Below are 15,448 nucleotides of genomic sequence, written 5' to 3' on the forward strand. Positions count from 1 at the left end.
GAATCGAATACCATGTTTTTCGAGCTCTAAATCGGTGCTAGTTTTTCTTGTGTGTTCACCAAAAGCGAACAATTGGTGTGACACCTGTCCAACAGCGCGCATCAATGAACTGATATTGCATCATATCTGGTGAAGCATAGTACATTTGATCCGTCTAGTGCATCAAAACAAAAAAAAGATACTTAATTGGTTGTAGTGTCCAAATGTTGTTCACTTAATTAACGTTCTTCATAAATTTATTCTAGGCATGGGATATACAATGCATTGCAATTATAGTCATTACACTTCTACTAGATTATTTATTCTACCCATTATAGAAAAACTTATATTAAAATACATAAACAACATGACAAAACATTTATATACAACTTTTGCTATGGGCACAAACAATTGGTTATACACAATAAAGTCAAATTTAATCTATTAAATTATGGACAATATCCTTGGGGAAACGAGGTAACGTCAAAAAAATAATTATTGCAAGACATAGCTTATCCAACGTGTACGCAATCTTTTCTCAAAATTGATCATGACCCTCAAAGAATTGTGAGCAATTAGATAAAATATTTTGAATATGACAACTCCAATCTGAGAGATTAATCGCAGAGGAAAGAGGAAAAATAAGAAAAGAGAGTTTTAAGTTTGGAAAAATAGCATAAGGCATAACACATTTTTCTTTACTATGATATGTCCCGATTGTATTGGATATCTTATCACGCATTAAGACAATGAATTTACAGCTAAAGGAGAATAAACCTTTTTCCTTGTATGATATTGTCAACTTTTGTGTTCAAAATATTGGTTGCTTTTGACTTATATGTCCTCAGAAGGATCTTCCTTAACTTTAATGATTTGGAACTTTGATTATAGCATTTGTAACATTAAAATGTTTTAAGTTCTCAAAAATTTTATTTCTCTTTTGAATTTTTTTATCCCTCAATCTGTGTCTTTTTATGTTTTTGTTTTAAAAACTTAAGAGGTATATTTTAGTCTTTATTTTTTTTCAAAAATAATCATGATCGTTTGTATAATGTTGTCAATTATTCACTAAATTAATAACATGACTATTCAAATATGTGTAAAGGTAGTGTTATGGGTGAATTTTGGAGATCCCACTGAAAAGAAGACTTGGAGGTAAACAACACTAACCAAATGTCAGCAAAGACAAGGATCTCGCTCGAAAACTAAGTCGACCACCAAGACCAAAAGGACGAGGTGGCTGAGGTGACCCAACAGTTAAGAGACTTTGATGCCATTAACGTCGTTATAAATTAGGGGTGATGTAGAAAATCTCATACGTCATAAGTCCTTCATGAATGTAGAAGAATCAACAAGATCATTGCTGAAAATAAAAAAGAAAAAATTAATAGACAATTCAAATTACTTGAGACCAAAGAAAACTACCTCTATAAATAGGAGATGAAATATTACTTGAAATGTATACTAAAAAAAACTCTAATTTTGCTAAGTTTATTATAATCAATGGTCTAGCTTAGGCATTAGAATATATTTTGTTAGCACCGTACTAGTGCACAGTTCTTTTTTTCACTACATACTTTGTTAAATCTCACTCATTATAATAAGTGAGGTAGTAATTGAGTTATTATGCTTGGTCAATTTTATGCATCAACATTTGGTATCGTTTATGGTAACACTGACATTATAAGTAGTGCTCACCCCAACATTCACGTTGCACCAACATCATTTTGACGAAGATGATGGGTAAAACTACAACAACATTCCTCAAGAAACCTAGCTCGTTACGGCTGCTCGGACCTATAAAAAATGAGTAGATAATGGCAAGGATGGTCCCAGGACATAGTAGGATGAGTAAGTTTGCATTCTTAGATGAGCAAATGCGTATCATGGATCATGACCTACGTAGGTTGTGTTTTTGGTGTTCATTTTGGCATCTTAGGAACCATTCTAGCCTCGTCGAGCTCAAGGGGAGTGAGACTCACTTCGAGTTATGCGAGATGCCTTATGTTAAATGTCTTGTAGCATGATAATCCAAAATAATAATAATAATACTAATAATAGAAAGCATGGATTTGGAAAATTGGATTACAGTGACAAAATGTTGAATAAGATAACTTCAACTTTGGAGATTAATGATTTTATTTGATTTATATGAGGGAAAATTGATATAGAAAGATCGAATTGATCTTCCATTCTTTTCTTAGTTAAAAAATTTTCGTATCAAAACAAATGAGTTTTATATGCTATGCCGGTGATTTTGCCCAAAGTCTATGATACTGCAAAAGAGGAGACAAATCTTACCGTATTAGATAATGGCGTGTTTTGAATGTCTTTTGAAAAAGTGATTTTACCGTAAAAACACTTTTCTACACGTATTTTTGAAAGAATTACAAATTTCGAGTGTGTTTTAGGATATATCTGAGAGTTATTTTGGCATGATGCTTTTGTTCATGTAAAAATTGGTACTCATTCCTAAGTGATTTTGGAAATTAGTTTTTATTTGGGAGGTGATCCTCTAAGTATTTTTATATCAAGAAAGAAAGAAACAATAGGGAAATAGTTTTTAAAATAGTTGTGGTTTTAATTTTTAAATTTACCTTTCCATTTGATCTAATTTTCACTTTGAATTTTGAGAAATTTAGTTTTTTTTGTCCCAAAATTTTGTGTAATTTTGTTTTTCTTTCTTGGAAAAAGAATGTTTAATTTTGTTTGTTCTCTATAAATGTTTTTTTCTTCTCTCTAAAATTTTTGTAATCTCTCTAAATTTTTTATCGTTATCTCTTTTTAAATTTTCTTTTTCTGATCCTCTAAAATTTTGGGATTGATTATTTAGTTATATATATCATTTTTATCATAATTATTTAATTAATGGTTTTAAATAAATTTTTAAATATATGTTATTAATTTGACAATTCAAATATCACTCTTAGCTTAGAATAAAATATTAATCATCCAAAATCAATTTTAATTATGAAAATCATTTTAAATAGTGTGTAACCAAACATTAAAATAATTTTATAAAAATGACTTGTCATTGAATCTCTTTTTCAAAATCATTCAACACCATTATTAAATATATCCTTAGTTACTTTAATAAGTGATTTTTTAAATAAAAAAAATCTAGAGCATTTGGTATTAAATAAACAAATATTTTAAATAAATTATATTGATATAAACAGATAATGATTATCTAAATGGTGATTTTAATTAGAGCGATACTAAATAAAAAAGTGAAAATAAAGTGCTGAAAGGGAAAGATATACCAAACTCAACTTAGAGTTTATAAATAATTATAGAAAACTATATAATAGTGTTTTCTTTAAAAGAAAAAAAAAATTGGTGTTTGGTTCAAATTTTGAATAATGCATTTAAATTATTAAAAGCATTTTAGAAAAATTTCCAGCATCAAAATTAGTTTGAGAATTTTAAAAATAGACATTAAAAAAATTATTTAAGTTCTTTTAAATGACACATTTAATTAATTTTCATTTGAAAAAGATACTTGAAACATATTTTCAATATCCCAAAGCTGACACAACTAAAAATAGATAGAAGATAATCAATAATAAGAGTACATAAAAACTAGAAAACAGGAACCATAGAAAGAGACTAAACAAAGAAAAGATTAGAGATCGATCAAGAAAAGCAAATTAAACCAAATGAATAAGGTCGAAGGTTCACCGACCAAAAAATCAGGTGCTAGAGTATAAACCAAAAATAAATAACTATCCAAAATCATTATCGAGAGAGTATGTCTATATATTACTTTTTTTCAAAACTTTCTTATATATATATTACTTTCTTCCAAAAGTCTCTTTTATATATACCTTTTTCCAAAAGTTTCTTTCGATAAGTCTTGAACAAAACAAAAATTTTCAATGCCTATCTTATTAAATGAGTCACGACAAGTATTCATTTAAGGAAAAAAATTAATTTGCTATTTGAATTTTCTTTAATATCATGAAATGTTTGACACAGTTCATTATTTTTTTAGATTTTTTTTTAATTTTTACGTTTCTGTTTTTTAACTATCAAATATTTAATGGTAAAGGAGGAAGTTCCTCTTTTAACTTGAAGGAAACAAAATTTTTCCTCCATTTAATCATCTCCTCAATGAACGACACAAACAACATAATCATAAAAATTAACATTTATAAGAAAATAAATGAAAAGCTTGTATGTTTGAGGTAGATCAATTTTAATACTAAAGTTTAGAACTAAAAAACATATATTTCTGTGTGAAATTAATGAATTTCAAACAAATTGTTTAAAAAATATATATAATAATAAATTTCAAACAAATAAAGATATTAGAGATTTCTTTTTTGTAATTTATAAATTTTGAGGGATTTATTTAATAGTAAATTTTTGTGTCAATCAAACTCATTAATTTTGAGGAAAACACAACCGTATTATAATAGGTACTGAGTTTTTGAAACTTTTTATATTTTTGTTAAACTTAATGGATGAATTAGGCGACCTTCAATAGAAAGTATTAATTGAAATGCTTGTTTAAATTTATGGTAAAGTTTGATACAATTTGCCAAATTTAAGAGTCAAGAGTGAAACAAATAAAGAAATGGACACGTGGACCACTATTATTGAAAGAATTTGCCTCCCATTTTCATTTTAATAATGGGTAAGGAAAAAAAAAAATACATGATGCTCCTTCACTTTGATTTAATCAAATTTTGTCACTTATAAAATTAAACAATTGGAGAAAACCAACCAAACCTTATCCTTAAACTTCACAATTCACTCTTATCTTTGAGAAACGTTCTAAAACAAAACTCCATGGCCTCAGCTTTGAGCGAATCGCAACCATCGTCTAAGAAGGTGTTGATAACTGGTGTGAGCAAAGGGTTAGGAAGGGCTCTAGCATTGGAGTTAGCCAATCGAGGGCACACCATAATCGGTTGCTCGCGTGATCAGACTAGACTCGATTCCCTCCACGAAGAGCTTTCTAGATCATCTCTCAATCAACACTTCCTCTTCAAGGGCGACGTGGTTAGTAAATTTGTTTTCGTTTCACATCTAAAGTTTTAAGTACCAATATTGGTGTGAGATTCTATTACAAAACCAATTGGTGATGAGAGGACCATATATTTTTAATGTGAGATCCTTTAACATGTCCCCTCAAGATGGCTAGCTTTAACACTACGAAATGTGATTGAAAATGTTGGTTTTGCAGAAATCGAACAACAGTGTCGAAGAGTTTGCACAAGTTGTTGCAGAAAGAAAACTTGTCCCAGATATCATTGGTATTATATTCTATCAATATTCATGGGTTCCATTCTCAAATTAATTGGTGATGAGAGAAGTAGTTCACCTGTTTTATAAATCCTTGTTAAGTTTCCTTATCTTGTCAATATGGGTCCTTAATATATTTTACTTTTAACTTTTTTCTACAACTTATTAGAACGATAAAATTGGGAAACTAAAAGATCGTGTTTGAATTGTTGACAGTGAATAATGCAGCTTTCATTAATAGAAATGGTAAGATATGGGAGGTTGATGTGGAAGAGTTTGATAATGTTATTGATACTAATATCAAAGGGATAGCAAATGTTTTGCGTCATTTCATTCCTCCTATGATTTCTAATCAGCAAGGAATTATCATCAACATGTCTTCAATTTCCGGGAGAAAAGCACATGAATATGTACGTACTTACGTATTACTATTGAATAATACACATGAAAAAGTTTTTAAATTTGGTTTCATAGTAAGTTTTCATCAGTTTCGTGTCCCTAAGAGATAAGTTAAACAAGATTCGTAGTTATTTCTTCAAAAGTTATTTTTACATAGACAATATATTATCTTATTTACCTCTCTAACCTAGTAATTTAAATTTGACATTCAAATCTTAGTTTAAAATTTACCTAGGGTGGTTTAGGTAGTCTTAAATCTGGTCAATGATATATTTTTGTGATACGAGTGCACTTGTATTCAACATGGTCTTCGTTGAATTTAAGTATTTCAATCATAAACCCTAAATCAAGATTTAAAGCATATTTATTGGAATTTACAGGGTAATAAAGATTCTAATTAAAAATATTATTCTTAAGCTACTAAACTATATCATATCATATCATATTTTATTTTATTATATATATATATATATATTATTATTATTTTGATTGTAGATTGCACCATACTCTGCATCTAAGTGGGCAGTTGAAGGATTAAGCAAATCTGTAGCAAAAGAATTACCAGAGGGAATAGCAATTGTGGCTTTAGATCCTGGCACCATATATACGGATATGCTTGTTTCATTCTTTGGCGATTTAGCTTCAAAGTATCAATCACCTGAAAGATGGTATGTAGTGTATTATTATTAAGATGGAAAATGAAAATTTTAAGAAATTATAATCAATTAACAGCCTAAAAAATGAAGAGTAAAATATTTATGGATCTAATTAGATCATAGAATTCAATGAGTGAAGTTAGATTATCTAAATAATCAAGGGTTACAAGTTTTACATTTTTTACTTTAAATTCACTCATCACTCATTTATTCATAAACCCATCTTCCATAAATGAACAGAATCAAAGTTCTTGTTAATTGTTTATTTGCATAGATAATATATATTAATTGATTTAAATATCCATTTTATCATTTTTACAGGGCTGTAAAAGCGGCAACAATGATTCTTAATCTCACTCCATCAGACAATGGAGCGTCTCTCACTGTTGAGAATCCAACGGAATTGTCGATTGAATAATTTCAATTTTATTTATTGTACAAGTTTCTCAAGTTGTATCCCTTTCACGATGACTTATTTGGTATGTATTGACTGATGTTTGACATAATGGTAGTCCAATAAGAAGGATAAATGCCTAAAGGTGAAAATCATAAATTTGTTATATCTAATGTTAATTAGAAATACATGAAAGTATGAAAATTTAGTCCCCAAATTTTATAATGGTGTCAATTTAGTATTTTAGCTCTAAAAGATTTCAAATACATCTGAAAAGTTATAAAGTTTCAATTACATCCTATATTTTAAAGTTTCAATTAGGAACCTAAATTTTTGTTTTTAATTTTTTTTAAGGGACTCTTGCAAAGTAGTAAAAAAATAATAGAAATTTCCAAAACTAACAACCATTTTTCAAATTTTTTAAAAATAGAAAAATCTAGAGGCTCAACCACACACACAAGAAAACAAGAGTTCAATATACCTTTAACCAAAACACTCAGGCCAAACATGGCCTCCCATCTAACCTATTTTGGGATGGAAACTAGATTGCCACGTGGAGCACGGTGATTTGTTGCTCTACCTCGAAACCTTCCGAAGTGGATGACTTCGCCATTCTTTTAATCATTAAGCTATTGATATGTGAGTAAAGTTGTCTGGGTTCGATCTGCTCAAACCCGACAGTTCCGATCTCAATTCCGACCAAGGTAACCGCCTGTCATAACCCCTGTGGGACCTAAACCTATAAATGGAGGGCCTCATTTCACCATCATGTATCGAATTTCTTCCCAAATTTAATATTGAGTCCGAGCTTTGAGCGTCGAAGATTTTGCCCTCTTGGCTCTTCCCTTTGAGATTCAGGTCGGAGCGAGGACCGAGTTCAAGTTTGACTGAAGTTTGACATTGTGCAATTCCTTGCATAAACATTTGGCGCCGCTTGTGGGGAAGGACAACTTAAGTCTTCCCAATAACCAATCAATCCGAGATGGTTTAGCCAGCGAACTCCACAAACTCTGTAGATCGGAGAGGCTTGAATGGCAATTACGGTCTGCAGCGTGAGGTTGATGCCAAGGTTGCTGAAAATCAGGTCCGAGCAGGACAACGGGTTGACCCACCTCGGAGGTCAACTCGTAATGGGAATACCACCTTGCGTCCTACTCATCTGAGGCTTGCCAAGACCAGCCGAGGTCCAGGTGGGATCTCGAAGAAAACCTCAAAAAGGACTGTACCAGCTGTAAATCCTGAAGTTCTCGCTACCCTCCAGCGGGAGGTTGATGATATGCACAACCGAGTGCGCACTCTGGAAGAAACTTACAATGAGATGATGTTGGCGAACTGAACTAGGTCCCAGTCAAGGGCCTAGGTCAGAGCAGATGACCTGCAATACCATGGTGACGACCAAGATTGTAACGCCCCGAGTCCCTCAGGTTAGTTAGTCTCGAATCAGGAGATTTTCATTTAATTTTAAATTAAACTTTAATTAAATTTATATATATCGGGTTCCGCGTGATTGGTTTTATCTTTAGTTGGGATGAGTTTCTTTTTCTCTTGGGCTTGGTTATGTTGGGCTTTTATTGGGTTGGTTTGGTTTTAAAACAAAGGAAAAGAAAATTAATAAAGAGAAAAAAAAAAACACACTAGGTTTCCATCTCTTTCTTCCTTCCCTTGCCCTAGCCGCCAACCACCTTCTCTTCCTCTCTTCCTCCGGCGACCGGCGATACCAACGGCGACTTCCTCTCTTCCTCCAGCGACCGACGGTACCAGCCGCAACTCGACCACACGCGGCGACAGGCTCGACGGCGAGTCTTCTCGTTCCGGTGGCTTCGAGCAGACCCGTGAACGCCGTGTTGCGGCAGCCCTCCGACGATCCTCGACGGCGTTCGTCTATCCCCGATGATCCCATAGCAGCGGCGGCCGACGACCCACGACGTTCCAGCGGCTGCGAAATTCGTAGCAGGTGCAGCGGCGGACTGGAGTGTGGCGGCTGTATTTTGGTGTTTTTGGCGGCGTCTAGGAGTTTCGGTGATAACCCACAACCCGTGGAAGCGTGGTTTGGATGACCCAGACGTTGTTTTAGCGTTCAAGAGCATCGAAAGAGGATTTGGAGTATTTTTCCTCTGCCGCAACTCGTGGACAGCAGCGTTTCAGTGGCATTCGGGCTTACCCACATCCGTTCGAAGCCCGATTTAGGCTACCCACACCTTGGCGAGCTAGATCTAAGTTACCCACACCTTTAGGAAGTCGATTTTGTGGTAATGAGTCCTTTGAACCCTCTTAGAATTGATTTCGAAGGCTAAATCGTATATGTAACTTGCTGTTTTTTCTGTTTTAGTGCCTAGGTGTGAGATCGACGCAAAAACTTAGGGGCGGGGTTGTGTGTAAGTAGACAAGGGGCGTGTGCGTGCGTTAATGTGTGCTAGTTGGTTTCTAATGTGCTGTTTTGTGATGTTTAATATTGATTTTGATACGCTATTGTGCTAGGTAACTCTCGTTTGTGTTAATCTGTGTACTTGGTGTAGTGTTGAATATTCGTCGGTGATAATGGTGGAATTTTGCCTTGCTAAACTGCTGAGAATTGTTGTGGGATGATGTGTGTTTACAAAAGATGCACGTTATAATAGAATTATTGTGATTATGTTTTCTTATGATGTGAGCGTGCTTGTACAGTTTATATAAATGTTCATTTATGATGCGAGCGTGCTGGTCTGTAACGACCCAGAATTTCCCACACAATTCTCGATCACGTTAACTACCCAACTAATTAAACTTAACCCCCAAATACGTCATGCCAACTCCCTATACAAACAAATATATAAAAACAAGTTCCAATTCTCATCAATTGAACGACAAATCAATCTCATAGTATATCATTCGACAACGTTCGTGGACCACCTCACGAGGCAAGTTTATTATTCAAACTAGGCAAAACTCAAAGCATGGAATGAAACTAAAATAGGCACCCATCCCGAAATGAAACTAACAACAAGGGGAAATATCCCAATTATTCAAATACAAACAAATAATTTATTGACCCTAACATAATGTTTTGACTAATCAGTTAAACTAAGCAAGAGTGACTAGGAAGCCTATGGTCCTCGCTCGTCATGTCTCCTCCGTCCCATCACCATGGTCGCCCGCGAGTCCTTTACCTGAAACAATCATTGTAGAGGGGGGGTGAGTATATAAAATATACTCCGTAAGTAGCTCTCACCAACACACACACACATCATTCTCAACTCTATCTAGAAACATTCGTAGTCATGCTTTTCAATACACTATGCATTCAAACATAAACACATTCCATAACATTTTAGTGACAACCACAGCCAGGAAGCACGTTAACAACCAACCCTTAGACTCCCTAACATCACAAGTACCTCTATGCTTATCACAGTTATCCTACTCTTCCACAGCTATCTCCTTCGAGTAGAGTCGGCCCCTGACCATTTATACCCAGAGCCCCGACCCTGCTGCATCGGCCCTCGACCATTTATACCCGAGGCCCCGATGACTTCACCATCTATTGGCCCTTGACCATTTATACCCAAGGCCCCAATAGTCTTCCCTCCAAAGGACTTCTCGTATCGACCCTTGACCATTTATACCCGAGGCCTCGATACTCCGTTAGTGACGTATCAGCCCCCGACCATTTATACCCGAGGCCCTGACACTCACTCCTTCACTCCACTAGTGACGTATCAGCCCCCGACCATTTATACCCGAGGCCCTCACACCCACTCTTTCATTCCTTCCAAAAATCCAACCTTCACGAGAGTCTTACTATATACTTTCTTTTACCACTAACCCTGCATCTTTCAACTCACAAGTACAGTTCAGCATGCTTTCACAACTTTATCAACTTTCTAATAACGAAATAACAACCCAATCATGCTCAATATCCAACATCATTATTTAACAAGTATTACTAAGAATAATATCTCGCCAAACACGCCGAACAAAACATACATATCCAGGCAACAAACATTACCAAAACAACAACCCAATCATGCTCAATATCCAACATCATTATTTAACAAGTATTATTAAGAATAATAGCTCGCTAAACACGCCGAACAAAACATACATATCCAGGCAACAAACATTACCACATCAATACTCACAATTTAGCAAAACAGAAAACTCACCATTTTTCATCGACAAATACCCAACACCATTCCAAGTATATCGACTACCACAACGAAAATTATTTAGCACAATGACATCACAAAATTAGCATTAAACGTCATAAAATCAGCACGTTAGAGACCACCGAGCATACATTAACACACGCACACGCCCTTTGTCTACTTACCCACAACCGTGCCCTTAAGTTTTGCGTCGACCTCACCCTAAGCACACCAAAACAGAAAATACAGCACGCTACGTACGCTATTTATCCTTCAAAATTAACTCTAAAAAGGTTCGAATGACGCATTACCACCAAAATCGACTTTGTATATATGTGGGTCACCTAGATCTAACTCGCCAAGGTGTGGGTAGCCTAAATCGAGCTTCGAACGGATGTGGGTCACCGCCAAACGTCCTAAACACCGCTATAACGTACAAATTATGCCGCCGTTCCGCTGCTGTACCGCCCGTTCGCCGTGCGTCGCCGCGAGGGGGAGGCCGCGCTGGTTCGTTGTAGATCGCCGGGGCGCGCCGCCGCTGCTGCAGGCCGTCGGAACGTCGGGGAGTCGCGCCGCCGGTCCGCCGCTGTAGCAGTCCGCCGTGCGCTGCTGCGAGGAGGGGGCTGCGCCGCCGCTGTACCTGTTACGAAACGCAACCGCTGGAGCGCCGGGAGTCGCCGGGAGCCGCTGCTCGAACGCCGCTAAGGGAAGGTCGTGCCGCCGCTGCTCGTGGAACCCGTGGGCAGAACCGTCGCGACGTCGAACGCAGAAGAAACGCCGGAGGAGGGCCGCGGCCTACTGGGTGTCGCCGGATTTGAAGACGTCGTCGGAGAGAGGCTGGGTCGCCGGAAAACAAAGGGGGCGGCTGGGCAAGGGAGAGGAGGAAAAGAAGATGGAGCTTAGGGTTCTTTTTTTTTTCCCTTTTGTTTTTCTTTCTTTTTGTTTTAAAACCAACCCAACCCAAAAGCCCAACATACCCAAACCCAAGAGGAGAAAAGAGTTCATTCCATCCTTAAAACAAGGCCCACTACACGAAGTCCAACGAATATAAATTTAATTGGAGTTTAGAGCCCGATGAAAATGTATAAATTTAATTTAACAGTTAATTTAGAAATTAAATAAATAAATAAAAATCTCGTAATTCGAGACCAACCAACCTGAGGGACTCGGGGCGTTACATGGTCTGAGTCATATTATTTTCTTATGAGATGTGGGTGTAATTGAAGCATATTTTCGGACCCTGTTCGCAGGCTAGGGGCTGATGTCGAGTTGGTTATGATAAGGAACGTTGGATTCTTGGGGAAAGTGAATGGGTGAGTGTCAGGGCCTCAGGTATAAATGGTCGGGGGCTGATACGTCACTAATTGAGTATCGAGGCCTCGGGTAAAAATGGTCGAGGGTCGATGCGAGGAGTCCTTTAGAAGAAAACTATTGGGGCCTTGGGTAAAAATGGTCAAGGGCCGATAGATGGTGAAGTCATCGGGGCCTCGGGTAAAAATGGTCGAGGGTCGATGCAGTAATGTCGGGGCTCTGGGTGAAAATGGTCAGGGGCCGAATCTACTCGAAAAAGTTAGTTTTGGAAAGCTAGGATAGCTGTGATAAGCGTAAAGGTGCTTGAGATGTTAGGGAGACTCGAGGTTGGTAACTAAATTTTCCATGGTTGTGGTTATCGCCGGATCTTATAGAGCGTGTCTATGTTTTGATTGCATAATGTGATGAAGAGCATGGCTATGAATGTTTCATGATTTTTGTTTGAGCATGATGTTTGTGTGTTGTTGGTGAGGGCTACTTACGGAGTATATTTTATATACTCACCCCCCTCCCCCCTCTACAATTATTGTTTCAGGCGGAGGATTCGTTGGCAACCATGGTGATGAAACAGAGGAGACATGACGAGCGAGGACCATAGGCTGCATAGTTACTTTTGCTTAGCTTAGGTTTAGATGGTTAAGACTTTATGGTTTGGTCAATAAACTACTTGTTCTTATTTGAATATTTGGGAGGTTCCCACTCGTTGTCTACTTTATTACGGAATAGGTGTTTATTTTAGTTTTCTTCCATTCATTGAGTTTGCCTAGTTGGAATAATGAAGTTGCCTCATGGGGTTGTCCACGGATGATGTTTGATTGATATTCTATAGAGTTGATTCATTGGTAAATTGATGAGAGTTGAAGCTTTATTTTATATAATTATTTCATAGGGAGTTGTCATCTCGTGTTTGGAGTTAAGTTTAGACAGGTGGGTAGTTAACGTGACCTAGAAGTGTGTGGGAAGTTCTGGGCGTTACAAAGATCCACCTCTTCAGCATGACGACGACGTACGCGTTGCCGACAATGGAGGGGTCGACTATAATCGGGTAAAGGACGACCCGAGAAAAGTCCTTACCGACAAGAAAAAGAGGAACTCTACCTCTCACGGCCCAGACGCTTCTCCTTGTGTTCTCGCAACAATCTCGGTACAACGCCTTGACGCCAAAAAAGGTGATCACGAGAGAAGAGTTCGACCTGATGAAAAACATATTTGATGAACAGGTCAAAGCCCTCAAGGCTAGGTGCGAGATGAAGGAGAACCTGTTTTAAGATGGCGAGATGGGCGAATCGTCGTTCACCTCGGACATTTTGGAGGCGTCTATTCCTCCTAAGTTCAAAACACCCGCCATGAAGCCCTATGATCGGTCTAAAGACTCGAAGGACTATGTCGAGGTCTTCGAAGGCCTTATGGATTTTCAGGCGGCATCTAACACCATAAAATGCCGAGCATTCTAGATCGCCTTGACGGGGAGCGCTCGGCTTTGGTATAGAAGGTTGGCGTAAGGTCAATCTTGACCTACAGTCAGCTAAGAAATGAATTTATAAGCCAGTTCTCTTCTCGACATTATGACAGAAAGACAGCTACCCATCTCGCCACCATCCGACAGAAGGAGGGCGAGACACTCACGGAGTACGTGACTCGTTTCCAAGAGGAGCAGCTCAAGGTCACCCATTGCTTAGATGACTCGGCCATATGCAACTTCCTCACCGGCCTGGCCGATGAGACATTGACGGTCAAGTTGGGCAAAGAAGCGCCATCCACCTTCGCTGAGGTCTTGCAGAAGGCCAATAATGTTATTGATGGGCAAGATCTGTTCCGAACAAAATTGGGGTGGACAGAAAAAAGGTCCGACCAGAAAAAGCCAAATAATCAGGACAAGGGAAAGTCTGATTCTATGTCTAAGTGCAAGGGATCGTCTTCTCCGCCCTCTCAGGGCCGGTCTCATTATAGGAGGTCGGATTTGGACTCTAGCCGAAGAGGACATTACGAGAAATATACTCTAACAACCATCCCCATCTCGGAGATACTTACTAACATGGAAGAGACAGGGTTGGAGAAGCTTCTCCAGGGCCCTGAGAAGCTTAGAGGATACCCAGAAAAACGCAATAATGTGCATAAGATGTACATTACAACTGTAGGTCATACGAGAGAAATGCTATAGAATATGATTCTATTCATGTGATAAATAATTAAGGGTTAATTATTTATTTCATATATATATATATATTAATTATTAATTGGATTAATAATTAACTAATATGATTAATTAATTATTTATATATATATTAATTATTATATATATATTATTATATATATTTTAATTATTATATTATATATATATATATTAATATTAATATTAATATTAATATTATTATTAATATTAACTTCCCTGCAAAATTGCAGGGGAGTGGGAGGTTTTGTGACGTGGGGAGTTACCCCACGTCATCCCTCTTCTTCTTCAAGTGTGTTGGAGAAGAGATGAAAGGGTTACAGAACAAAACCAAGAAGAAACCCATCAATTCTCTCTCAAAATTCTCTCAATCTCTCCCTCTCTTCTATCAAGGTGCTACCACAAGCACGATCCCGAGACCCAAGAGGATAGTGAGGAAGATTCGGTGGTGGTGTTCGAGGGGAACTCACTGAAGAAACGTTCTTCAAAGGTTTGATTTTTCCCCTGTATTTCCTTCTTTCAATTTCGGTTTTGTATCCCGAAAATCAGCAACGAAGGTCCGCTTCCGCTCCGGGATTCTCATCCCTTCAAACACAACCATGATACCTTGAGTTGCTGAGAACTGAAGCTCCAGATTGAAAATTTTATTCAAGATGGCTACTTCAAAAAATTTGTCGACAAGTCGGGTCAAGCTCGACAGAAAAGGAAGAAGAGAGGAAGCGTTCAAGGACGCCGCCTCGGAGGGATGACCGACTTGCAATCATCAACACTATTTTCGGAGGCTCAAACGGGGTCCAATTCGAAAACAAAAGAAAAGAACTTGCAAGAGAAGCGAGGCACGAAGTTTGTGCCGTTCAAGAGCAAAAGCCGACTTGCCCTGTTTCCTTCTCTAACTCTGATCTAAAAGGGGTCCACCTACCCCATAATGATGTCCTGGTTATCTCACAGTTGATCGACCATGTGCAGGTCAGAAGGGTGTTGGTAGATGGAGGTTCTTCGACCAACATCCTATCCCTCACTACTTACTTAGCGCTGGGATGGACCACGACACAGCTCAAGAAGAGTCAAACACTCTTAGTTGGATTCGCAGGGGAATCGATCACCCTTGAAGGATGCATTGACCTTCTTATCACAATTGGTGAAGGCGACACCAAAGTCACTCATA

The 15,448-nt window shown here is 37.4% G+C and overlaps 1 protein-coding gene across 1 annotated transcript; it reads left to right on the forward strand.

The window, feature by feature from the left end:
- The first annotated feature begins 4,690 nt into the window (after positions 1 to 4,690).
- On the forward strand, positions 4,691 to 6,837 carry LOC111023214 (NADPH-dependent pterin aldehyde reductase). The gene is made up of 5 exons (XM_022300600.2): positions 4,691 to 4,986; positions 5,171 to 5,240; positions 5,446 to 5,639; positions 6,124 to 6,296; positions 6,606 to 6,837. Exons 1-5 carry the CDS (start codon positions 4,774 to 4,776, stop codon positions 6,700 to 6,702), a joined length of 747 nt encoding a protein of 248 aa, XP_022156292.1. The 5' UTR covers positions 4,691 to 4,773; the 3' UTR covers positions 6,703 to 6,837.
- The last annotated feature ends 8,611 nt before the right edge of the window (positions 6,838 to 15,448 follow it).

This window comes from Momordica charantia, assembly GCF_013281855.1.
Source record: "Momordica charantia cultivar OHB3-1 chromosome 9 unlocalized genomic scaffold, Mcharantia_2.0 BLBB01000009.1, whole genome shotgun sequence".
NCBI lineage: Eukaryota > Viridiplantae > Streptophyta > Magnoliopsida > Cucurbitales > Cucurbitaceae > Momordica > Momordica charantia.

Bases quoted from the DNA above. Each gene is read 5' to 3' on its own strand.
- LOC111023214 (XM_022300600.2), top strand. From the start codon at position 4,774: ATGGCCTCAGCTTTGAGCGAATCGCAACCATCGTCTAAGAAGGTGTTG. The intron at 5,241-5,445 runs GTATTATATTCT...AATTGTTGACAG, and splicing joins ACTTGTCCCAGATATCATTG to TGAATAATGCAGCTTTCATT. The intron at 6,297-6,605 runs GTATGTAGTGTA...TCATTTTTACAG, and splicing joins TATCAATCACCTGAAAGATG to GGCTGTAAAAGCGGCAACAA.